This window comes from Epinephelus lanceolatus, chromosome 3 (assembly GCF_041903045.1).
Source record: "Epinephelus lanceolatus isolate andai-2023 chromosome 3, ASM4190304v1, whole genome shotgun sequence".
Classification (NCBI taxonomy): domain Eukaryota; kingdom Metazoa; phylum Chordata; class Actinopteri; order Perciformes; family Serranidae; genus Epinephelus; species Epinephelus lanceolatus.
The window spans coordinates 48,484,469-48,503,079 of NC_135736.1; the positions used below are offsets into that span (position 1 = coordinate 48,484,469).

The window sequence follows — 18,611 nt, forward strand, 5'->3', positions numbered from 1 at the left end:
CCACAAACTTCTAATCAGTTCATCCTTGAGTCCATGTGGATGTTTGTGTCATATTTGAAGAAACTCCCTCAAGGTGTTAATAAGATATCACGTTCAAAAGAATGAGACAGATGCAAGGTCACAGTGACCTTAACTTTGACCACCAAATTCCAATCAGTGCGTTGTTACTTACAACTGGGTGTTTGTGCCAAATTTGAAGAAATTCCCTCAAGGTGTTCATGAGATATTGCGCTCACAAGAACAAAACAGATGCAAGGTCACAGTGACCTTGACCTTTGATCACCAAACTCTAATAATTTCATTGTTTAGTCAAACTGGTTGTTTGTGCCAAATTAGAGGAAACTCCCTTAAGGTATTATTGAGATATATTGTGTAAGACAAATGAGTCCCTGTGACCCTGAGCTTTGACAACCAAAATCGAATCAGTTCATTATTGAGCGCAAGGGGACGTTTGTGCCAAATTTGAAAATATAAAAAACCCCTTAAGGTCTTCATGAGACATCCCGTTCACTAGAATAGGATGGACATACATACATGCATATGGACGGACAAACCAAAAACATAATGCTCCGGCAGCAGCTATCGCTATAATAATAATAAAAAATAATAATAATAATAATAATTAATGACCTTAGATGAGTTTAAATCCATATCAAAAATTCACATTTAATGTGGATACAGCAAGAGCGCTTTTAAAATCACTCAGCATTGATCTATAAATCAATGAGTGATTCTTCCACTCACTTCCTGTCTGCTGTTCATAGCTGCTTTATAAATAATAAATAAAATAAAATACAGTCTGAGACTGGCCACATTTTATATTTACATTATGAACTATCTGATCAAAGAATAAACTGTAAAGCAGCATCCCATGTCAGCCTTCAGTTTGGTACGTTGGTGCCACAAAAGTACTGCGGTTTGATACCCTGCTGTAACTAGTTTATGGATTTACTGTACAAAATGGTGGTGAACACTTTTTTTACTCTCATTCAAACAGTTTAATGTCTGATATTCACCTTTCACCTGTGATTCAGTCTCTGTGATTTATCAGCGCTCAATATGAAGTCAGCAGATCCAGAATAGGACCCAAAAACAGGCTACGTAATGAAGATCAATATTTCCTGCTTTGCAAGTATTAAAAACTGTACAGAAGTACAGAAGGTTAGCTTTAAATGTTAGCTGTGTTGGGTCAGGACAGATACTCTGCTTGTGTTTAAACTAACTTTAAAGTTGATGGTTTGAATTATTTTGCTTTTATGTTAAAATGACCACAAAAAAGGGTTCGGGAGAAGAAAAAAAAAGCTGAAATGTTAAAAAACTTGTCACAGTCTCAACGATCTATGAAAACATTCCTGGATCAAATATTCCTTCTTCTTCAGTCTGTAAACTAAACTTCCACTTTTCAATATCGTCTGTTAAAGCTCTCTGACCTATAAACAGGACTGAAAACAGTTGTTCATGTGTTTATAATTCTGGCAATTATTTTCACAAAGTTACAATATGTTACTGTAATATTTCACAGTAAATTACATCATTATCACATTGAAGGCTACAACTGTGATATTTAACTGTATTTGTAATTTTATTGTGAAATTCATGCAGGTAAATATATTATTTTACAGACGCATGCTGCTAAATCACAGCAATTTATGGAGTTTGTAAGATTAGAGAGAAACACAGTAACTTCACAGGATCATACTGCTGCACCACAGTCATCTAACGGGCTCTCACTGTGGGGTTACAATTGAATATAGTCATTTCACAGGAGCATGCTGTTATATCACAGTAATATGCAGTCATAACTACAGTGAGATCACAGCTGTTATTTCACAGTAATTTACTGTGAACGTACAGACAAAAATTTTACAACGTACAATTCAGTGTGGCAGAAATCCCTTATTTTTAATTGTGTTCTCTATCTAGCACCTGGATGTTTATAGCACACAAGATGTTTTACATCTCGTACATGACATGAATGCAGCAAATCCACGGCTACATGCAGCTCAGCACTGTAGATATCTCGTCTGGTTCCAGACTTCTGAATCACCTCCCACGTCTCAGATTTTTAAAGTTTTAAACACTTCCTGGTCTCCATGGTCTGCATGCCAGGTCATGATTAAACTCTTTCTTTCGTTTTGTTTTCCAGCAAGAAAAAGCACTATGAAGATATTCACAGGATGTGTTGGCACAATCATCAACTAAAATGTTGAACATCATCAAAATCACATGAGTCTTTTTTTAAATCATGACTTTCCTAAGAGATGATTCTGATTTTGTATGAATATAAATATGCTCTCCTGGCTGTGCTAATTCTCCAAAACAGTTTGTCACGTCATCTTAATCATCATGGCTACAGGACATCCTTTAAAAAAAAATAAGGTACATTGTGTTAGATTACTCATCATAATGAGTGTAAACAGCTTCCAGGCCTGAGGCAGACTACCTGCCCTCCAGAGGAAGCACTGGACCCGGTCAGCAGGCCGCCTCAGGTGGGTTGGTTCCTAATATAAACTTACAGCTGATACACCAGCACGCCAACGTTTCGTGACTCAACTAAATCACGCACTTCATGGAAATGCACCGTCTGTGCGTCCGTTATCGGACACCTCGCTACTACACGTTCATTATCGGACACCTTCCAGCAGGACCCTCGTGTCAGGGCCCGGGCTCTGGATGGTCCCGATTGTTTTGTTCTGGTCAACACATGATTGTTAGAAAGAGATTAAAGTTTCCCGGGAAAACACCAAAATAATGCCAGGCACTGACAGTACGCTGCATGTCCGATAATGGACCTCACACACAGGGTTTTCTGCGCTGCACAGGTAATCGACCAATAACAACAGAACAGCGCAGGTTGGCTGAGTTGTAGCTCATTATAAATATATAAGCTGACACTACAATGTCACACAACTACTTACAAAGGACACAGTGACGTTTACCAAGTCTGAAATCACAGCCACAGCTAACCTGGTTAGCAGGTAGCGCAGATAGAACACTGAGTGAGGACAACATTGAGCCAAACAGCCATTTAAATATTATGTAATTACACGTCGTCAGGCTTGACATTGACACACAAACCTCGGGTACAGTGTTGGATGTATTTTCTGGGTGCACACGGGCCTGTCCTTTAATTCGGCATCAAAGTGATGAGCAGTACAGCCCGTATAACAACACAACTTTACATTTCAGAAAGAATGTGCGTCATTCCGCGTGCAGACCAACGTACACCACAACAGAGAGCGACACACAGTGTGAGGCGCCACTAAAAGTACAAATGTTATAAAGCATGTGTTGGTTACTACATTACACTGATGCCGAATCAAATAATGAATGTTTCTCACTCAAACTATGCTATAATTGTGACTTTACCGGGAATATCTATCCACCGATAAGCGATGAAACAGTAAATCCTCTGATTCTTCAATGCGGTTTGGCGCAACATTCTCACCACTCGGGACGAGGCTTAGCTAGCAGACCACACAATGTCCGACAATGGAAACCTGAGTGAGTGAGGCTGCTTACCTGCAGCTCGGCCCGCTCGACCTCCCAGTGTGACCTCTCCACCTCGAAGCGGGCCCACTCATGCTGGAGAAAGTGTAAAATCCCCGGGATGTTGTACTGAGCCCTGGCCGCCTCTCCGCCCCCGACGTCGCCAGTCTGCGGAGCTTTAATATTCCCAGCGCCGGGCAAACCCGAGTTGTTGTTGTTGTTGTTGAAGAAGACGCCGGGGCCCGCCTGCTCGTCCATGGCCGGACCGGGGCGGTACAGCTTCTGGTTCGGTCCGGTGCTCTCAACCGCTTCGGTAAAATATCCCGGGGAAGGAAATCTGGTCCATCAACAGTCCTCTCTGCTGGCCGACACAACTCCTGTCTGAGCCAGCTGTCAGATGATGAGACGACCGCGGAGCTACCGGAATCAACACAGACACTGGACTTCCGGTGAGACATTTCAAAATAAAACAACAACGTCAATGTACATGTCGCAGCAAAGCACTGTAAATAATTAAATACACAACAATGAAATACATTAAAACACCAAGAGACTAAGACGAATTAAAAATCATGTATTGTGATCTCATTGTCGCTAGATGCTTCTTTTCACACTTAGGGACTGTTCGTTATTTATTAGATGGTGTAAGAAGGGGGAGGCATGTCAAAAAAAAAATTAAGCACTGGAGGGACTTTTATTAGGACTAGATGTTGACATCTCATACTTGAGACTGTGAGTGAAGGTAACAGTGCAGTCTGGAGGTTTCTGAGTGGGAGCCAAAAGGCTAGAGGCCGTACACATGCCGTGTTTTTTGCGCCCTCAAATTCATTGTTTTCAATAAAGCCGCCAGACGCTAACGTGCAGCTAGCGTCACTCTGGCGTGCGGCGCCCATACATTCCTGAGCGTCCATTTTCAGCTGCTCTGAGATAAACATAGTTCATCTTTTGCACACTGCACATCATGTGACAAGGAACAACCAATCACAGCCGACAGATATCTTTCCAATCTTCCTTAAATAGGCTATCAGTCTGTTTTAAATATGGAGGAGTTGATCATGTCAGTGCAGGGCTACCCAGAGCTTTACATCTGCCCCACAGACGATAGGCCGACACACTTATGAACAGCTCCTGGAAGAAGCTCAGCTCTGACCTCAGGATTTCTGGTAAACAGGCTGCAATACAGTCCTTGTTAAGACTGCTTAGCAACCTCAGACGCAACCTACCGCCGCGCTCTTTAAAGCTGGCACAGAAAAGGCACAAGAGTGGCACCCAGCGCCTGACCTCGCGTTTTCCAGGCAGTTAAAGACAACAGGCCCTTAGATGGATATTAAGGTAGGAGAGAGCAAGACAGAGCCGAGGAGACATCTGGGTGGACTGAGCTCTCCCCCGTTGGACTGGGCCGTACACTCGACCTCCCCTTACTCCCTCATTTTGATGAGGGAAGAGAGAAGAAACTACCAGCAGAAAAACTTTCCTAACTCTAATCGAGGTGGAGTTTAACTGATCAACTGTTGTTGCACATATTTGCAATTGTGAGTGAAAGTTGGAGCGATGCTGGGGGAGGTGGTGGAGGTTTAGGAAGGGTAAAAGCTTCACTGGGGTCATCAGGTGGGTACCGTCCTTCACTGGTGTTTCGACAATAGGCCCACAGCACCTCCAGAGGGCTCATCGGCAACACCTGGCGTCCCAGATGTGCTCCCCTCTGCTTCTACTCCCCTGTACCCTGCTGTTGTTAGAGGTGTTTGATGGTCCAAGTGGTGCCTTTCCTCTTAATCCATAACCACGTGACCTATCCCGCTGGACTGTGCCAGAGAGGGCTTTGATAGCCTGACGTTGGGCATTTCTTTAAGCAGCCTGGTAGTTGACTTGCCTACGAAGCCTCTGCAGCCAACTTCAACTGGGCAAACCTTTGCTTTCCAGTCACGTTGTTCAGCGTCAGCTGCCAGCATGGCGTACTGAAGGCTCTTGAGCTCTTATGTTGTGTTCACACTGGGCGTGAATGAAATAATTTGTGCAAGTGAATTACACATAAAGTCAATGTAAAGACAGGATTAGATGCAAAATACCCAAACTACATGGTGTGTACAGAGTGAGGAGCACCATTTCGCATCATGCGCCTTTTTGCAAGAGTTGAAAAATCTGAGCTTCAGCGACTAATTCACACTACGATAGCCAATCACGATAGCACATACGATGTGAGTTATTCGCATGTATGAAGTGTGTCAACACAAAATATTCTAGCGTTCTAGCGTTTGGTTTGAACTCAACATTGGGCCTCCTCTACAGCAACAGCCCAGGGCACAGTGAGCTCAGTGATGCAGACGAGGTGCAGTGAGGAGGAGCAAAGCACGAGGTCTGGTCTGAGGGTTAGTAGAGACGATCTCAGATGGGAAGCAAAGAAGCTGATTCAAACCTGTCAGTAACCTCCAGTCTCGTGCCCCTCACAGTTGGCTGGTGTCTGATTTTGGAGGGGTTCGGCCACTGATGGAAGTGTTGTGTTGTATGTTTCCTACTTTGGCTGTGAGCAGGGGCATACAAAGTGAAATGGTTGTATTTTGTATTCATTTTACCGCAGCATTCTTTAAAAATCACCAAAGCTACACCAGTTATCACAGCTGAAAACTGTAAAATCAGAATTCATCGTTGGATTTTCAAATTTGCGATGGCCCTTGGAAACATGATGTGCAACAAACGCTTCTGCCAAAGAACACATACCCAAATCTGAGCTTAAAATAGTGACATTTCATCAGAATAGCTTTATTCCACGTCTCATTTAAAACTTGGCCAAAAATAAATGGTTTGCACAAACTAACCAGCACGACAAGAGTCAAAAAACAAGACTTTATTCAGCCCCAGGATTTTGTTTTCAACTTTTAACTTTCAAACATCAAAGAGTAAGTTTGGAAAATCTAATAACTAGTCTATGGTGGAGGGAGGGTCATGAACTTTCCACCAGTCACTCGGTGAGGCTCTAGGAAAAATATCTGTAGTTTTGGGGAGCATAAAGTAAAATAAAAAATAAAAAACAGTCCCTTATACACACTCATTATCACACACTGCTGAACTCATCATTAAAAAATAAAATGTGTGTTGTTTTTTTTTGTTTTGTTTTGTTTTTTTAGGATTTACTATAAATGTATTTCTAGTTCTCATTTTCCCAAAAAGCGTCAAATTATCGTCAGAATACTGAGCAATTTTAGCTAATCTTAATTAATTAAAAGACTTTCAGTATTAAAACGATGATCCATTTTAACAATCACAGGACCCAGTTTTTTCTCCACTGAATACTTCGAGTCTCAAAGCAAACTTTTATTTTGAAGGTACAATTGTTTCATTACCGGCATCACTGTGTCTAACACAAAATCACTTGACACACCTGTGCGGTGACGTCAACCCCGCTTAGTCCCACCCACTACCGTAAATTCTCAAAAACTATTGGCTGATCTAGTGAGTGGCAAGAATATCAAATCAAAGAAGAGCGCGCAGTACAGCGACAAACTTCAACGTTTAGTGTGCCACAGATTCAAGTATGGATCATGTTTATCATTACAAATTAATTTTCAGAAAGTTTTGGCATATTTATTTTCCTATTTGTGGTTTTAGAGTAAAAAAATAATTAAAATAAAAAGTAAATACAATTTCAAAGTACGTTTTACCCCATAAAGTCCAGATTTATTATGAATAATCAGTCACTGTGGTCACATCTGAGTCTAATTTGGCTTAATTATTGGCTACCTACTATGAATATAAAACAATTTATTTTAATTAGTGTGCTGGAATGTAGTCCGTGTAGTGTGTTCAAATGCAACTGACACAGGGCGACGTGAGGCGATGTAGACAGTTAGCTTTCGTCGCCGCTAGTTCTTTGATGTCGGTTTGGTGTGTCCGCACCTTTAGACACAGACGGCGAAAGACATCCTTTCACATCTGCATGATACACGGCTGGTTGCCATTATTGTTCAACAGCGCCAGGCAGTGTAGGAGGGAAACGGGTTGGGGTAACAATGAAAGTTAAGGCGGCAAAAGCCCGAGTAGGGTGGGCGGGAGGGGTGATGGATGTGTCCAACAACCGCTGACTTTCACCCAGGAGGCTGGTGTTCACCTCCCGGGTGACTGTAAAGCCAAACCTTGATCTTATTTCCTAAACCCAACCTTGAAGGTAAGAAACATCAATTCACCATGTTGTACTGATGTAGTGCTTTTATTTTGAAAGAGACTGTGTGCAAACTGTACATTTTATTTTGAAAACAGACAATGCATGTAACAGGCTGAAGCTGACACGGAGTCCCAGAACATCAACAACCAACACACCCAGGGTACCTTGGACTAGGCCGACCAAACGTCCTCTTTTGCCCGGACATGTCCACTTTTCACGTCCTGTCCGGGGCATCCGGGGGGTGTTTATAAACTGATGATAATGTCCGGTTTTCCTTTCCGAACCTGACAGTCATTCTGTTTTGTTATGTTCGAAACTGAACCGAGCCCAACATTATTTAATGACTAAAGCACTGAGTTTGTGTCACACAGTGGTTACAGGCTATATGACAGGCCGGGCGTGCGCCGTGGGTGCTCTGCGGAGAGGGAGACCTCCGTGTTTGAGACGGGAGCGGGCGGCGGGAGGTCCAGCAAGGAGAGAGGGAGAAATATAACAAAATAAGATAAAATAGGAGAAACCTGTCTCCCTCTTTGATTTTATTTTCAGCATTTAATCAAAACGGAGGCGGGCGGCAGAGAGGTAGAAACAAACAGCCAATGTGTGTGTGTGTGTGTGTGTGTGTGTGTTATGTTCAGGTGTTGTCACGTAAATAACAGTCCCCAAGCAATAAACAGGACAGACAATAGGATTTTATTTATTTTTACACTACATTTTCACTGAAAGCTGACCGAATCTGACCCGAGCCCAAATACAATTTATACATTTTTGACCGAACCCGGCCCGTAGTCGGGTAGGCCTACTGCCAGGACCCGTCGGGCTCAGATCGGGTAGCCACACTCTCGTGTGTGTATGTGTCCCCTATCTATAGAGGCCTATCTGAATTTCTGTCTTTGAGAGATATTATTTTGTAATATAACTGAATTTTCTATCCATACATACAAACTTTAAATATATTAAAATTATAAGGCATCTTTGAAGAAACTGTGAGTATCATTTAAGTAGGCTATGTTGTGGCCGGGCCGAGTGCCCTCTTTTTTGGAAATCAAAATATGGTCACCCTACCTTGGACGTCATGTGTGGACGTGGAAAGTCCATGACCAAACATGGACATGTGACGAGGTCACAGTGAGGATGAAAAATATTTGTAGCTTTGGGGAGAGTCAAAAACAAAACATCACACCCCAGCAAGGACAGTCCCTTAGAAAACATCTGTGTACATTAACACATATTAGTCATAGCCTAACCTTTCATTTGCTGCTGGTGAGAATAGTCTAACAGTCATTAGTTCAGGGTCCAAAGTTTAAAAAGTTATTCTTGCGTTTGGCCATGAAACAGCACTTCAAAATAAAAGACCTGTGCCACATTTGCGAGTCACTTCCGGTCCATTCGAAATGGACACGAGACCCACTTTTGGACCGCGACCCACCAACTAGAAACCACTGGTCTAACATAAATTCAGCCAGAGAAATAACTCCGAGAGTGAAAGGTGTGCCAACCAACCCCGGCCTCCCCTACTGTAACTTGAACACTGTGTGTGGGGCAGTGGGGCCTCTGTCCCCCCTCTGTGTGTGTCTCTGTGCGGGCTCTAATGTGATTAAACCCGCAGATGATTCACGTTGTGTCTGCGGCCATGTGCTAATCAGCTGATGCGCCACAGCCGCCTCTCCTCTATTTAACTGCTGCTCGGCTCAGACTCATGTTCAGCCTGCTCTGCCTCTCTCTGCTGCTGCTTCCTCCGTCACACACACGCACACACCACACACACTCTCTCTCTCTCTCTCTCTCACACACACACACACACACAGCATGCCTCCGTTCAACAAAACCCAGCTGCAGAGCAAACCGTTCAAACAGAGGAAGAGTTTCGGTAAATGTCTCCAACATCTGTGTCAGTAACTCTCAGGACCTCGACAGATATCTGATGGTGTTTATTTTCTCTGCAGCTACACGGAAACAAGAAGTGGCGGGCATCCGGCTCAAGTTCCCCAACAAGATCCCGGTGAGTTTTCTGCAGAGATGTGTCAGCGTGAAGCTTTGCATGTGATGCTGTGTGTCCTCACCTGTCGGACGGGTGCTCGCAGGTTATAATCGAGCGGTACGAGAGGGAGAAGTTTCTGCCTCCGCTGGATAAAACCAAGTTCCTGGTGCCGCATGAACTCACCATGACTCAGTTTGTCACCATCATCAGGTAAACTTCACCTCTCTGTGTTTGTTCCAGCAGATCTCAAATAGATCAGGCTGTAATGTGAGGCAGGGGTGTGTGGCATGATGCTGCAGGCATGTGGGATATGACTATTTGCTGGAACAGTGCGGTTTTAATATTTTAGTTTGAAGTGATGTAACTAAAGATTATTTCTGTTGTAGTTTAATGTGTTTTATTGTCTCAGTCTTTTAAAAGGTCAGAGTATGGTGATAATGCATGAAACAACTCCTTAATGTCAAACCAATCCTCCAAAACTCAAATATATTGAATATATTGTCTCATAAAACAAAGACAAGCAGCAAATTATCACAATTTAAAAGCTGGAACTATAATTTTCCCTTCGTTTGTATTCCAAATGGCTTCAACAGTTATTATTAAGTAGACCCCTTTTTAATCTGCCTATCAATTAATTGTTTCAGTTCAAGAACAGTGTGTGATTTATTGTGGGGAAAATGTCTCCTTTAACTTTAAAGCTTCTTAAAGGGAATTAAGGGGAAAAATCTTAAGGATATTCACTGCAAAGTTAAGTTTTTATCAATTTCTTTTAATGTCTTTATGTGTGATACATTTGCTAACTTACTGACAAGTTTTACCTTAAAGTGTAGCAGAGACTTAAAGATCTGTTGGGTCAGTTAGTGAGTTATCAGATGTAGGGATGGGGCTAATTACTGGAAATGTTAGGCTAATATAAACACCAAGCATCACGCTGAAAGCTGAACATTGTGAGTCCTCAGCTCCTCAGATGTTTGTTGGTCATGATTACACAGCAGAAACGGACGGTGTGTCCCTGTCAGTCCGTCCATAAGTCCTTAAATCTGTCTTGAAACAGGTCAAACAATCAGTGAGACGAGAATTCCCCGTCATCTCTCTGGACTTCTGGTGCAGCAGTCTGCCTTATGTAAAGTTTAATTTCTTCATCATGTGGTGAACATCTGATAACTTCGACACAGTCACTTCAGATTTTCTCCTCGTTATCTGTGTCAGAAAATTCAGTCGTGTTCTGGTCTCTTATAGAAACCTCTTTACTCTTAAGTAAATGGACCATTAACATATTTCACTTAATGTCACGCAGCTTTTTAATAGACTGTTTAATTTGAGCTCTGCATGGAAGCACACGTCTCTCAGGTCAATATGCACCTTTTTAAATTCACTTAAAGAATGATGTTTCTTGTCTCTGTATGCAGATAGTTTTGATTTATTTATCATGCTGTCTTTGGGACGTCTGCCCTCTGTTTTATTTAAGGGGAGGTAAATGGAAGTTGAAAATGATGATCTACAGTGGCTGCTGGCACAGAACACCAAGTCCTAGTTCAGGTTTCCTCAAAATAAATTGGTTGCACAAAAAACCCTTAAGTCTTCTCCTTCAGGGTTCCTTAAAATGCTCACTTAAGTATTAATGGTTTTCTCCTTGTCTTGATCTTGTACTTAAGGAATCCTTAGACTGTTGCACAAAAGACCTTAGCAACCAAAGCAAGGTTAAAAAAACTTAAGGTACCTGAGACTCTTAACTGCAACATGACTGACTTTAAGGTGATAAATAAGAAATAAGTAACCACCCTGAGAGGAGTGTTCTGCGACCAGGAGAACCTGATGGATATGTTTCTGATTTTACACTTTAGATTTGACTGAATTCCTCCAGATGTTAATCCAGGTGTTTTGTGCAACCAGTCCCAGGTTCTAAAGTTTTTATGGGGACTATTTCATTAGCAGATGTCAGTGTTTCGTCGGCCCTAAAAAGGTTTACACATCCGAAGAACTTGTATAATAATGAAGCTCAGGGCGGCCGGACCAGGCCTTCATAACCAGGCTATTAGAGGGGACCAGGATTATATCTGAAGGGTTACAGTGAAATAAGTAACTGGTAAAACATATACACATTCGTCATATTAAAGTCAATAATATCTGTTGAGCTGGTTTCAGCCTGAGCTTTACTGGTCCTCAGGGTTGAATCTTTTCAGTTTCATTGCTTCTCTTCAGGTTTCTGTGAGGTTCCTCATTCTGTCTTGGTCATGATTACACAGCAGAAAATGTGCAGGAGAAAAAAACGTGTCCGTCTTCTGACACGAGTCAGATGGCTGCTCTCGGATCAGTTACAGCTTCAGGTTCAATTATAGCAATTATGTAACATGTGAGGGAGAGATGAGAGCGTTTCAGTCTGATCTGATGATATTCTCACCACACGAGTTGGAATTAACTGAATTATGAAGTGACTGAGTTTGTTTCCACATGAATCTGCTGAAGGAGGAAAATTTCTCTGAGCTCGCGTTAAAACACTGAGTTGGACCTGCAGGATTTGTGACATCAGTTTGTTTGGAGCCAATCAGCGTGCAGTATGAAAGTGTGTCGTGAAGCCTGCAGGTCAAGTGAAGTCGGACATTTTGCATCGTAGTTTAAATTAGAAATGTTTTCATTCTGAATGTTTCTTTTAAAGGAAAGAGGAGTGAGTGTAATTTAAACCTGTCAGGAGTAGAGCGTCACAGTCTCGTCCCACTCCCACAAAAAAACCTCCTGCTCTGTCCCAATCTCAGGAGAATGACTCCTTCACATTCCTGAAAGAAAACAGTATTTATTTATTTATATCAGAGCTGCGCATCACTTTATCTGTTTCCTTTCTTGTATGATGCCTTTTTGAACTACTTTGTGACCTATGCCTGAGAGAAGCTCTATATTTTACTTATTTATTGGTTAATAACTGACCTATTGTTATAATTCCCATCCTGCCCGCTCACTTTTCTGTCCCATCACATCCCGTTGGAATCTGGGAATCCCAAAAAATGTCAGCCTGTAGTCCAGTGATTCCCAACCTTTTGCCTCAACCCTTTGAAACATGGAGCAACGTCACTTTTCTTATGCGGCTCTCAGAAGCCGTTGACGAATATTTAAACCTTTGAGCCCCGAGCAAACTGGTGCCACTTCTTTCAGAAACATGTTGGTAAGAATTGTCCCATGAATTGCAAAAAAAAGAATAGATTTAGAAAATTATTTTTTAAAAAAGCTGGGGGAAAATGTCTAATTACATTTTAAAATTATGTTAGAGTAATGATTTTTTTTTAAAGGTACTTTTCTTGTTTGTTTTTTCTTTTTTACTCGTTTTCTTGTTTCATCTTTTTACTAATTTATTGCTCATCTTTGGGGTTGTTTTTTTTCTTTTATCGTGAATTACTTTCTTGCCTTTCAAATGAAGCCATTAATCCAGTCAAGCCAATTTGCTCAGGTTTCAAAGGGTTAACGGACCCTTCTTCTGTCATTGAGTAAACTGATGATCCATGACATTTTATGGATATTTCAGAGATACACAATATTGAAATTTTTGCAGATATCCGGTGTGCCGATATGTAACAACTTATTAGGCTGATACTGATAATAGATATAACCTCTTTTTTTTTTTTCTTTCCTCTCCTAATTTTAGTGATCATCAAGTCTCTTCTGTGGTGGAATTAACATCATATTATACATTCATCCACCAGCAGGTGGAGACATATAACACTGTTCAGTGTCTATAATATTCAGTCATTGTGCACAATAAGAAAAAGCATGTTGGCAGATTCTGATAGTTTATTTTAAAGCCAGTAACGTAACGTTTCAAATGAAGGTTGAATTAAAGAAGCAGTTCAGCCTCTTGTGTGCCGGGCATCTGCTTATTTACTATCAATTATTGTTGGATTAATCTCAACCTCGTGTTCAGATCATTATCACATGATGTTTTTCCACATTAGTGCTGTTTTTGTTGTGTTCAGTGTAGTGTTTCATTTTCTTTGTGCAATGCATTGTGGGACAGTGTTCCATCACGAGCACATTTAAAAATTGTACTTTCAGTCTGCATACTAACATTCTCACATTTTCCGACGTGAACACAGATACTTAAAATGCCCAGAATTCTGAGCGTAATCTGGAGCCAGCTGACACGTGCAGCCGCAGTGGATGGTGATAAAACAATAGTCGATCCACGTTAGTGCTGAACCAGCGTCACATGTGAGAGGTGCAGGTATGTGAAGCAGCTGACGGTCTGCAGGACGTCCCTCATTAATGACTGCTGTCTGTCCTCTGTCTCTCAGGAACAGGATGGCTCTGCTGCCCACTCAGGCCTTCTACCTGCTCATCAGTAACAGCGGGCTGGCCAGCATGTCTCTCACCATGGCTCAGGTGTACAAAGACCACCAGGACGAGGACGGCTTCCTCTATATGACCTACGCCTCGCAGGAGATGTTCGGACACTGACGCACAAACGGCTCCCTGCTTTAGATTTTATTAGATGATGAAGGTTGCTGTAAATAGAAAAAAATACTTTGTATATATTGTAATATTTGTTGTACACGTTGATTGTGAGACAGATTTTAGTTGAAGTATGTGGATCCAATAAATCTTAACTATGAGAAATAAACAGGTGCAGTCTGCTGGTTCAGAAGGATCACACGAACATCTGTTTTCATCAGTCAAGGCTGCTCTTAAATTTATTTTACACTACAAATTGTTTAGTTTAAGTTGGTTAGTTCAGGAGTGTTTCCTCCCCAGTCTCCAGAATACATGTTGGCATTGTACATTTCAGCGAACCATGGATACGTTAAATTTCTGCGTAATGTAGCAGATAAGTTGAACCTTTGCCTTAAGTATCAAGTTCTCGCGGACTTGTGACACGTCATCAGTCGCAGCCCAAGTACTGTTCCAACTCAAAGTCGGCATCCAGCCAAGTACAGTCCAAATGCCCGGATGTGAACTTGCTCTGCCCGTTCCATCGGGAGGTGACTTGTGTGGACTTTGACAGCCAGGTATCCCAGAATGCATTTCTCACAGACCAGCGGCCATGGCAGCCGTCCTTGGGAGTTCGTACTCCCGAGTCGAACTTGCCAAGTCCGAACTCTGCGTACTTGGTATTGAGAAACGCCTATGATGTTAGAACATGATGATGTCACAGTCAAGCTGACCTTTGACCTTCATTATTTTATCCTGTTAGACATTTGTGTCAAGTTTTGTCATAATTAGTGTATGAACTCTTGAGTTATGGCCAAAAACCTATTTTGTGAGATCACAGTGACCTTTGACCACAAAATTGTAATTCAGTCCAAGTGGACGTTTGTGCCAAATTTAACGAAATTCCTTCACAGAGTTTTTGAGATATCGCATTCACAAAAATGAGAGACAAGGTCACAGTGACCCTGACCTTTGATCTACCAAAACAGTCAGCTCATCGTTGAGTCCAAGTGAATGTTTGTGCCAAATTTGAAGAAATTCCCTTGAGGCATTCTTGAGCTATCGTGTTCACAGTGATGGTACGTATGAAAGTACAGACAACCCAAAAAGATAATGGCCACAGCTGTCACTGGCGTGGAGGCAAAACATCTGCTATCAGTGGCACTGTCCTGGCAGGAAACGCAGTGATGTCTGGGTAACAAATGCTTTTCGTGTCACTATCTCAGGTACAAACACAGAAATGCCTTGCTTAGAAAAATGATTGATTTTTGTGCCACCACCCCGACAGGAAACAACAACAACAGGTCGCTGCTAAACACCCACATTTGATGCCTAAAAAAGCTGCAGCAAACACAGCAGTTACATCACAACTGGTTATGTTTGTTGGTCTGCAGCTGTGCCGGCGTCTCACCTGTATGTGTCCCACCATCCCCTCCACCTCCTGATGAGACTGTCAGCTCATACTCTACGTCACCTAGAGACATCGTTACGATACATATGAAATGTGCAATGCTAACATCTGTTAGCAGCTGGGCCGTTTTTTTGCTAAACCCTCTGTTAAAGGGTTCGTTTGGGAACTCTTCTTACCTTTGTTTCCTGTGTGGTGTCAGACAGACTTGGGCAGCTGTGGCTCAGAGGTAGAGCGGGTCATCCACTAATCGGAAGATCAGCGGTTTGATCCCCAGCTCCTGTAGGCTGCATTTCGAGTGTGTAAAAACTGAGTAGCAGGTGGCACCATGTTTGGCAGCCTCAGCCACCAGTGCGTGAATGTGTGTGTGTGAATGGGTGAATGTGAATTGTAGTGTAAAAAGCTCTTTGAGTGGTCAGATGACTAGAAATGAGCTGTACAAGTGCAGGTCCATAAACCTGGAATATGGTTAAGTCAAGGCTACGACTGAGACCTCTTTATTTTGGGTGATGTGGTGCCTTATGCTGCGTTCATATCATATTGGAGCATCGTAAATGAAGCTCTCGCGAAGAAAGTCAGGAAGACAACACTTTTCATGCTCAAGCTGTAAGTTTCTTTCTCACTCTGTGATTCTCTCACTGCACGTAAGCTCACCCACTATCTCTAGGTGACATTGTCTGCGTGGGTCAAATGAGTCATCAGCTGATTCACAATCATCAGTTACACAGCGACACACCTTCTGTGTCAGCCTATCATCTTACAGCTCCTCATTTTAAATATGATTCTTTCTTGCTGCAGTCGTGCACGCCCTCCTCCTCCTCCCCATCACCACCCAGTCTTTAAGGACTCATCAGCCTCATACGCCTCATCAGCCTCAGAGTCATCAGCCACCACCACCAGTGTCTGGACTCCACTGGGGGGGATTTATCCTGCTGCTGCTCAGATGTGCCTCGATCACAAAGGGCCAAAGACTTAATCAGCACAAACCACCTGTAAATCTGTACACTCATAGTCTGCATCTTTACTTCATTCTTCTGTTTCTCCTGATTGAAATACCAGTTTCTGTAAATACTGTTAAAAAAAAAATAGTCACAACTCAACATGGAAGCAGGTTTTTTCCAAAAGCTCCAATATATCAAATGTTGGGCAATAAAAATATAAAATGCTTGAAAAGACAAACATGAACGCCTCACATCAGCCTGTTAAATGTTATTAAATCCAAACATAATGATTTAGTGTTAAATATAACTTTATATTTTCTTGAGCATCTGTCTCAGGTCTTGTGGTGGACTTACTGTATGTTACTCTGTCAATAAAGTGTCAGGAATAATGAAATAATAAAACCCAAATCCTTCTGTTTAATCATAATCCATATCAAACCAGAAAAGAAGCATTTGTTGGCTCTAAAAGTCACATGAAGAACTCATGACCTTAATATTTCTTAAATCCCTGTTTCCTCCTGAGCTCGGGGTTAGTTTGAGTTCACACAGTCTTCCTCCTGCAGCACTTCCAGAACCTTTACTGCAGTAACAGTACTAATACCACACTGTAAAAATACTCCACTACAAGTAAAAGTCCTACATGTATCTAAAGTATTTAAAGTCATTCAGAAACTTTGGGGTCCCTTTGTTAACACTGTGCCTTCTTTGGATTCAACCAACCACAGTGATCATCATTTCTGATCCATTCATGAGTTTATTAACATGTGTTTGAACGTCCAAATGTGCCCTAGCTTTAGTTACAGTACATCCTCTCAGTGGCCACTTTATTAGGTACACCTTACTAGTACCAGGTTGGACCCTCTTTTTAATTCTTGGTGTCACAGATTCAACAAGATGCTGGAAACATTCCTCAGAGATGTTGGTCCATATTGACATGATGACATCACACAGTTGATCCATAATGAGAATCTCCCGTTCCAGCACATCCCAAAGGTGCTCTATTGGACTGAGATCTGGTGACTGTGGAGGCCATTGGAGTACAGTGAACTCATTGTCATGTTTGAGATGATGTGAGCTTTGTGACATGGTGCGTTATCCTGCTGGAAGTAGCCATCAGAAGATGGGTACACTGTGGTCATAAAGGGATGGACACGCTCAGCAACAATACTCAGGTAGGCTGTGGTGTTTAAACCATGCTCAGTTGGTACTAAGAAAATCTCCCCCACACCATTACACCACCAGCAGCAGCCTGAAGCGTTGATACAAGGCAGGATGGATCCATGCTTCCATCTGAATGTGGTTTTTCCAATCTTCTATTGTCCAGTTTTGGTGAATTGTAGCCTCAGTTTCCTGTTGTTAGCTGACAGGAGTGGCACCTGGTGTGGTCTTCTGCTGCTGTAGCCCATCTGCTTCAAGACATCTGCAAGTTGATTTAGCATAAAAGCAGCAGTAAGAAACACTGTTGGATAAATATAAATACACCTAGAACTGTGTGTGTGCTTCATAACCAGCATTCCCAGCAGTGCTACATTTGTCACTCGTCTCACCTGCTCACCTGTTCAGACTACAGGCTCCTGCAGTGGATTGTGGGACACAGTGATTCTGGCACATTTTACTTTACTACAACAGATTTCACAAGCAAAGTTGTTACAATAAATGTGACGGGAGTTTTGGGTGTCAGCTGGTTGAATTAACAAACAGCAGATTCAGTTGATCTTCTGATGAACTGATTCCTCAGTTGTTTGTCTCTCTGGACACCAGGTGGCAGCAGAGATCAGCCAAACTGAACACAGTCTCCTTCCGTTCATCAGTCAGAGAGTTAAGAACATAACCTGTGAGAGGAGCTGCCTCCTAACCAGCTGATCTGTGAGGTCTGTCCTCAGTGGTGGAATGAGTACATTTACTCAAGTACTGTACTTTACTATTTGTCCTTGCATACTTCACTTACAGGTTCTGTATGTGACAGTCAGAGCATTAATGCAGCAGCAACCACAGTTATACCAGATATAGTGGAGCTAACAGCGTCCTGAGCAGACAGTGAAGTCACGCTCTGTCTGTGTGTGTTGTAATAGGAGCTCCTCTGTGGTTTGTAGTGGTCACACGGTACGGCTTCCACCACACATTAATGGTTGTTAAGGCTGATATCAGGATGGCGTCATCGTGAAAGCATAGTGCCCACCCTCTTGTTCTCCTCTGTCAGCACTGTTGCTCTGTTTTTACACTGAG

At 42.2% G+C, this 18,611-nt stretch overlaps 2 protein-coding genes across 3 annotated transcripts in view; one reads left to right on the forward strand and one right to left on the reverse strand.

Annotated features, from left to right (window-relative positions):
• The window catches only part of LOC117255710 (striatin), an 81,563-nt gene extending 77,683 nt beyond the window's left edge, over nucleotides 1-3,880 (reverse strand). For both annotated transcript variants that reach the window (XM_033624854.2, XM_033624855.2), the window contains exon 1: nucleotides 3,523-3,880. In XM_033624854.2, the coding sequence (XP_033480745.1) occupies nucleotides 3,523-3,747 (225 nt within the window). In that variant the 5' untranslated portion in view covers nucleotides 3,748-3,880. The remainder of the gene's footprint in view (nucleotides 1-3,522) is intronic.
• Nucleotides 3,881-9,326: 5,446 nt separating this feature from the next.
• map1lc3c (microtubule-associated protein 1 light chain 3 gamma) lies at nucleotides 9,327-14,229 on the forward strand. The gene is made up of 4 exons (XM_033624879.2): nucleotides 9,327-9,512; nucleotides 9,589-9,644; nucleotides 9,727-9,833; nucleotides 13,904-14,229. The coding sequence occupies exons 1-4, from the start codon at nucleotides 9,452-9,454 to the stop codon at nucleotides 14,064-14,066; spliced, it is 387 nt and encodes a 128-aa protein (XP_033480770.1). The 5' UTR covers nucleotides 9,327-9,451; the 3' UTR covers nucleotides 14,067-14,229.
• Nucleotides 14,230-18,611: the final 4,382 nt, after the last annotated feature.